At 40.3% G+C, this 7,460-nt stretch overlaps 1 protein-coding gene across 1 annotated transcript in view; it reads left to right on the top strand.

Annotated features, from left to right (window-relative positions):
- The window catches only part of LOC101848997 (diacylglycerol kinase beta), a gene marked incomplete in the record, with an annotated part of 103,134 nt that extends 100,564 nt beyond the window's left edge, over nucleotides 1-2,570 (top strand). Inside the window, 2 exon segments of the mRNA XM_035972252.1 lie at nucleotides 66-154; nucleotides 1,923-2,570. Of these exon segments, the coding sequence (XP_035828145.1) occupies nucleotides 66-154; nucleotide 1,923 (90 nt within the window).
- Nucleotides 2,571-7,460: the final 4,890 nt, after the last annotated feature.

Genomic DNA, 7,460 nt, shown 5'->3' with positions numbered 1-7,460 from the left:
CACAGTTAATGACCTGTGCTATGTAGATGTCCTTTTTTCTCAACCAAACAAAATTTTTATTGCAGATCTACATCAGCCACAAGAACCAAGTGCCCATGCTCATGGGACCCCCGTCTAGCAAAAAGTCCAAACTGTTCAAGATATTTAAGAAATAGTGAGTACCTTTCTTTAGTGTGTTAATCTGCCGAACAAAACTACTTTCACTGTAGATGCAGTGGAATCTGCTTAAAGCGAAATCTGCGAGACCACAGGATTTTCTCCAGTTTAGCCGTGCTTTCAGTGTACAGTGATTACTCAAAAAAATGAAGAAAAAAAATTGATTGTTCTATTTTCTTTTGGTTTACCGCTGTTTTCGGATTAGTCATGTTTGGTTTAAGAGGACTCCGCTGTATCAGTTTATATTTAGAGTATAACACGGATTGCTCAAATTTGTCGGGACTGTCTTCAGTAGTTCGAGGGATCCATAGTTGGAGGGATACGTGAACATTGTTATGGCATCAGCTGTGTCAGGAAATCAAGGGGGAAGGGACAAAGATTGGGTTGGAACAGAGATTTTTCTTTTTTTTTGGCCATTGTCCTAGATCAAAAAGATTAGATCTATGCCTTTTGACTTAAATTTGAAATTTGAGAGAATCTGAAATTGACAGATTGAAAATGAGAAAAGCGAAGAGCAACGAGTTTGATCAGTAATGAGCCTACTGGTACCAAGTCCAAGACAGTTTAATCGCACGGGTCAGTGTGAGGGGTCTTTAGTGTGCACCAATCGAATGGTGTGTTTTCAAATTTTTCAAAACTTAAACAATTTGACAAGATAAGTATGTCGCAAAAGTAATCAACAACGCGATGACGAAACAATACAGCCCTACCACACCTCTCCCACCAAGTGCGCAGTCCTTTGCAAAGAGGGGTGGGGTCCCCAATCGTGTGATGCACAACCCTTCTTCTCGCTCGCTCCACTCAGGCCTTCTAGGTTTAGGACCTAGGCATGCACAAAGGGCACGTGTGTCGAGCAGCGCACAAAAAATAGCACAGGGGGGAGGTGGTATTTCACCGACCTTGCCTTTTTCTGTTTTTATTGTTATTATCAATATTATTTTGTCTCAAATGCACCTCAAAGGACATTGAATTTAGACCTCTACGGCAGTTGGATTTGTTCAACTATTCCGTGTTTGTGTTCAAGCTTCACATAATTTTCTTACAAAGATAAAGAAGAAAAGAAAGGGGACCAAAGGCACAGTTCAACGGATGCATGATTTCGAATTACCTGTGCATGACATATCTGGGTTATACTGTATGTTACTTTAGTTTAAGAATTTATGGGGTTTTCAGAATTTTTGGGGTTCTTTTGTTTGCAAGCGTTATTATATCTTTGTTGGAATGTATGTCCCAAAAGTAGTGGTTGTTGTTATTGTTGTGGTGGTGGTGGTGGTAGTTGTAGGAATAATAGAAGTTCCAGTAGTAGTCAATGTAATAGAAATAGTATAAAAATGGTTGTAGTATCAGTTGTAGTAGTAATAGTGATTTTAGTTGTAGCATTAGTCATAATTGTAGTGTTGGTGGTGGTAGAGACAGGAGTAGTTTTGTTGATGTTAGTGATTCTATTCTTTTTATTATAATAATGATAATAATAGCATTTGTATCGCGTAAATTTCCCCTCAACTGCAAGCCCTATGCGCTTTACAATCTATAATATTGCCCCAACAGACCTAATTGTATTCTGAAACAATTTCAGCTTCCTGAGAAGCATACAATACATTTTCACATTTCTTGATTTTCTTTTGTAAAGTCCTTAGCTGGAAGTACTGATTGGTTGGGGGGTTCTTTGTTTTGTTTTTTTAGATAATCTTATTTGCTATGATTTCTCGATGCTCTGATGGCAAGTTTCTTGTCTTTTTAAAAACTTTTCCGTTTCCCTTCTGCAGAGAATGTAGGCTGAGGGTCACAGAGTGCAATGTGACTCACAGCTTGAGCATACTGTGGTGTCTAATGTTGCTCACACAGCACCAGACCGGCCACAGCACCAGACAAGCACTAAACACAACAAGCACTTGACTAAGGCCAGCCCCAAACCAGCACCATACACAGACTGGCTTACCACTAAGGCAAGCTCGGGACCAGCTCCAGACTAGCACCAAATCAGCCCCAGATGAGCCTCAGACTAGTACCAGTCTAGCACCAGACCAGCCCTTGACCCAGTCTAGCACCAGACCCAGACTTGTACCAGAAGGGTCCTTGACCCAGACTAGCACCAGACCCAGACTCAGACCTAGACCTGAATCGCATAACCACAGCCACCCTGCCCTACATCTTCTTACCTCAGCACCAAAAACGTCAGCTTCAGGAACAGTCTGTGAAACCACATTGGCCAGCATAACACGGAACAGGAACCCCATTTTTTTTGCACATTGATGATCCTAAGCCCATACCATCAGAGTCTTAAATAGAAATCTATCTTTACTCTACCCAAAAACTGTCATATGAAAATCTCAATGTCTTTTTCCATCTCCCTCAAGGACACCCTGGCTTTGGATTTAATCTATGAGACCGGAGCTTGTATCTTTAACCAGAAATATTCAAACTGGGAGTCTACAAGAGAACTATTTAGAATTTGATAGTCTTGGCAGGAAACCATTCAAAGTCTGCAGAGTCCCCAAGTCAAACTCTGTGTTTATATCAATGAGTGAAAAATGTTGAAGGGGAAGGGTTTTTTAATTCTCCCATTTGAGATTTTGCTTTTGATGAGTAAAGAAAAGTTTACGGGAGCAGGTTGTCAGAGTTCTCCTCCTGAGGTTGCCCATGTAAGCTCGGTCTCAGCACTCAGTGTTTTGTGTGCTCCTGATATATCCTTCCAGAACCAGCCCCCCCCCCCCCCCCCCAGCCTGGTCAGTCTATGCAGCAATGTTTCCCCCTCAACACCCCACCCCCCCCGCCCGGGGGGGTATTTCGGGGGGGGCCAAACCCCCCCCCAATTAAGGGAAATTTGGTGGGAATGAGACCCACCTTCATCTCTTTGACATACCCCCCCCCCCCCTTCTCCGCAGTGTTTAGGAGTTGTGGAAGTCTTGAATTTTTTCTCATTTCCTTTGTGTGTGGGGGGGGGGGTAAAAATTTTTTTTAAAAAAAAACAAAATGGTCCCTCTCTTTGAGTCAGTGTGCTGTTCATTCAGGAGACAGTGTGGTGAAATCAGGTGTTTGTCAAAACAATGAAATCAAAGAAGCGAGCATTTTTCTGGCTGTTGGGCAAAAAAGAATTTTAATGTTCTTTTTTTTTTTTTAGTCAACACCTTTTATGTTCATTTAACAACACATTTCTATCCCTGTTTTCAAGAACATTTAAGCTTTAGAAGTCACTAAACTTTGGCTGTCAATTTCTTGCTTATTTTACCTCTGACACCAGGAAACCCCCACCTACTTCAATCGAAAATACCTTGATTTCTGTGCAAAATAGATGGGTATATTTTTCATCAAAAGCAAAACAAATGAAAAAAGCTTTAAGATGATACCGGGAACTCCATATGCCCAAAAATTGACAAGTGCCTGATTCCACCACATCATGACTCATATATATCTGATTTCCGGAAGTATTTTGAATTTGCGAATTATCTGTAAATTTTCTAATTAAATCTCTTCTGAGAATGTCCTTGATATAGGTCTACATGTAGCCTGGTAAGACTCAACGCGCAATAATATAATAATTACTTTGGGTGTCCTACGTACTATGCTATTGCTTTTTGTACAAAGGGCTGGACAAGGTGAATGATATTTCACCTGACTTGTGCTGCTCATACCAATGAATATTTACTGTTTTCTGTATCTGCATGTGTCAGATACTCAGGTAAACAGCTTGTTTTGAAAAAAGTGGCCATGGACCTTTGAAGATGAATCGCTTGCTCATTTTGTTGCAACTAATGCGAATTAAGATACAAATTTTTCTGTGTGGATGCCTCTTGAGTTAAGTGGACATGCCCACATTTGTCTGAACCTTCTTTTTGGTTAGACTTTTCTCAAGTTCTTGCATAAATGAGTCCTGTGATTCTTCTAGACAGTTACATTGGCTGTTTTCTCAGCTGCTTACACTTATGGTGTGCTTGTCTCTATCAGCTGTTCTGTCACTTGGGCCTGTGTGTTGTACCTTCCTCTGGAGTGCTCTCAAACTCTGCTAGAAAACCTCCGGCTTTCATGACTTCTCAACAAGACACACTTTCTTCCCACACGTATCTGGAAGATTCTCAACATCTTATTTGAGGCACTCTGAGAGAGACCAATAACTCTGTTTTGACTTTGTTTAATGAGAAGAGGAAAAAAAATCATTGGAGTTGCTCCTCTTCTTGCAATAGCAATGAAGTAACGATATGTGTCTGATGTACTCGCTCAATTTGATAGCTGTTTTCAGGGGCAGCAGATCATTAATGGTAAACCTTGCCAATTACTGCCGGAACTTGTAGTGAAACGTAAGGAAGAGTCTGGCTGTGTTCTGAATGAGGTGTGCCGCATATTGTCTTTACATTTTTTGAAGAGTTTGGTCTCTAGGCTGTCCTGGGATATGTCTCTGCTTTGCCACAAACTTATATTGAATCAGTAGAAAATTCCAAGCTCAAGAATCACATAGCGCTGATAAAACTGCCAACGTTCTGAACATATTTTTTATTTGGGGTGGGGTGGCATTAGAAGATAAAGAATTGAATGTTAAAAGTGATTTTCAAGAGAAGTTTTTATATGTTCCATTATATATTGACTGTAAAAAGATCTGCTGAGGGATTTTTTTGTCCTCTTGCCACTCCGAAATTTATTTTTCTTTTCATGTAGTTGTTAATCTTTGCATGAAAGCTGAATTGCCTAAGGCATTGGGAGCCTTACACGAGACAGACATCAGCTCTATAAAAATTGTATTGGTGTAGATGTGTAATGTGACTTGGTGATAATAGAAAAAGGGGTGTCTGACACACAGATGTGTTGACAGATAGTTGGCCGTCTCCTTTCCCATGACAAAAGAAAAAAACTCTTGGAGGTTGGATGAGAAATGATGTGTGAATCTCAGAGTTTATCACCACCCTCCCCACCTCCCCTATCCCATCATGTGTTACTCGTCTGCTGCTGCGCTTGACTCAAATTATGTCACTCAAACTTGCATGCAAAACACATCTTGCTGTCAAGATATGTGATGTTATCAAGACTGTAATGAATGTATTGGCTCGTTACTTAAAGATTTTGTGAATAGATAATGTTTGGTAAAAAAAACAAGTTAATGAAGCAGTTCCAGTATTAGAATCAGCCTTACAGAGAATATTTATTATTCTTTTGTGTAGAACAAAGTATAATTTTATCGGAGATTTGAAAAAGTTTATTTATAGGCAAGTATTCTGGTTCCCCAGCCAAAACTTTATAGACTGTGGTATTTCTTTCTTTTTCTTTGTACATATTCTGAAGTCTTTGTTGACTCTTTTCTGGCTGTAATGATTGCACTACGCATAAAGCACAGTTATACGTTACCTGGTGTCCAGCACTGTATATGTTTTCAGGCGTGTAGAACGGTGATCTCTCAAACGTGTAGCACTGTGTGTGTTCTCAAGTGTGTCGCACTGTGTGTTCTCTGTCCCTCTCCCTCACTTTCACCTCTGCAAACCAAAGATACCAAAGTGCCCATACTCTTCTTCTTCTTTTGTTTTGTTGTGTTTTTCCTCCGTGCATTAGCTGACCACCTCGCAGCATGCTAGTGGACCAACGTGTAACGAGGGACCGCCGCATTACAGCACACTTGTAGAGCATTACGTAACAAGTGATCGCCTCCTTTTCCTTTAGCGCAGACCCTCGATCGGCACCAAGCACTTCTCCATGTTTTGAGGAAAGTCTTGAGGGGAAAGAGTTCTTTTCAGTCGATATTCTTACTCTTACATGTGTAAGAAAACCGTTACAACTAGATGACAGAACAACAGTCTGAGGTGACTGTTGTATTCACTCTGTAAATCTGTTGTTTGTGTGGTCTGCTCTTTCTATTTCTTTTTTTTTTCATGTCATTCTCGTGCTTATCTGATTGCTGGTGCAATGTGGCCGATGTCGCTTTGACTCGCTCTATACTTCAACTCAACTTTGTGGCTATTAAGGAAAATTAACCCACTGAAGTTTTTAAGACAGCGATGAAGAGAATTATCATTGTCTCAAATTGACCAAAAAGTGACTTTGGCTTTGGAGAAAAGGTTAGTGGAGGAAGTGAAGATTGCATTGTTTTATTTATGTGTTCTAAAGATAACTGGATCCGAGACGGGTGTGAGTGTGTGTGTACTGTTACTCTGACTAGCGTCTTCGGTGTAGTGGTTAGGCCATCCACCTTTGCCTACAGCAGATGTGAGATTGATACCTGTGTAGGGATGAACATGTACATCGAGTACGTCTGTCTCCTGGGATGTTTTGTCTCACTCCAAGTGGGTAACGAGTAATCTTGACAGAAAGGGTTGAAGCAACTGGCCTCTGAAAACAATTTAAATTTTGTCGATATGGGCGTAAAACGTTTTCAGTTGACATGACTATGACTCGATTACAAGACCTGGTATGATATCCATCTTGACGTTTTTCTCTCTGTGTGCATAAAACCTGGTGAGACCAGAACGGGACAAAAGGAATGTAAAATGATACATGTTCCTCAAGGAGTTGTGAAGGACGCAATGTTATGATTTGAGGGTTTTTTAAAGACTGACTGTACATTTTTCAAAGTTTCACGATTTTCTTCTAGTTGTCAGTAATTATTTTTAGGATTTCCTGCTATTGATCACTGAAATTTGCCTTTCTTTATATCTGCTCAACATTTGCCTTGATACACACTTGCTTTATATTGATAGTGATGTTTTTCTCGCCTTTTTTCCTACTCTCTGTGCTAGTATTTTGGTGTGATTTTTGTTTTTCTGTGACTCTGTTTGCTTTTTATATTTTTGTTAACAGTAAACTTGTTCCTAATCAGAACCTTGTATTATGAAACCCATGTTTGGTTGGTTGTCAGTTTTGTTGCTGGGTTGGGTTTTTTTGTTGTTTTTAAAAAAAAATTTTTTAAAAACTTACTTGTGTGTTCTTGTGTGTTTCCCTGAATGGAAGTTTCTTTAGACCAGTGGTTCTTAACCTGGATTCCTTTGAATTCCAGGGTTTCATTGAGTCAATCCTAAAGGTTTGGCAGAGATCGAGACACTCGCCCGTGTGGGTATCCATTCCGTTCAGGGAATGCACTTATGAAACTTGCAGTGCTGGTACCTGTAAGGTTAAGAACCACTGCTTCCTACCTTCGTAAACCTTTATTATAAGGCCCAGTCTTGTGATATCTTGATGGTAACTGTGAGATGATGTGGACTTTCCTATGCTGTTGTGTTTCTCTCCCCTAGTGTCCCAGGGGTGTGTGGTGGGTGTCACTGGCTCGTCCCTCTTCCCTGCCAAGAGTTTCTTTTTTGTATAAATATTTTTAAAAGTCCCCTCCCCCC

The sequence above is a fragment of the Aplysia californica genome, unplaced genomic scaffold (assembly GCF_000002075.1).
Source record: "Aplysia californica isolate F4 #8 unplaced genomic scaffold, AplCal3.0 scaffold00625, whole genome shotgun sequence".
In the NCBI taxonomy this organism is placed as follows: Eukaryota; Metazoa; Mollusca; class Gastropoda; order Aplysiida; family Aplysiidae; genus Aplysia; species Aplysia californica.
Note: the sequence above shows the minus strand (reverse complement) of the source record. Positions and strands in the feature narration are given on the sequence as shown.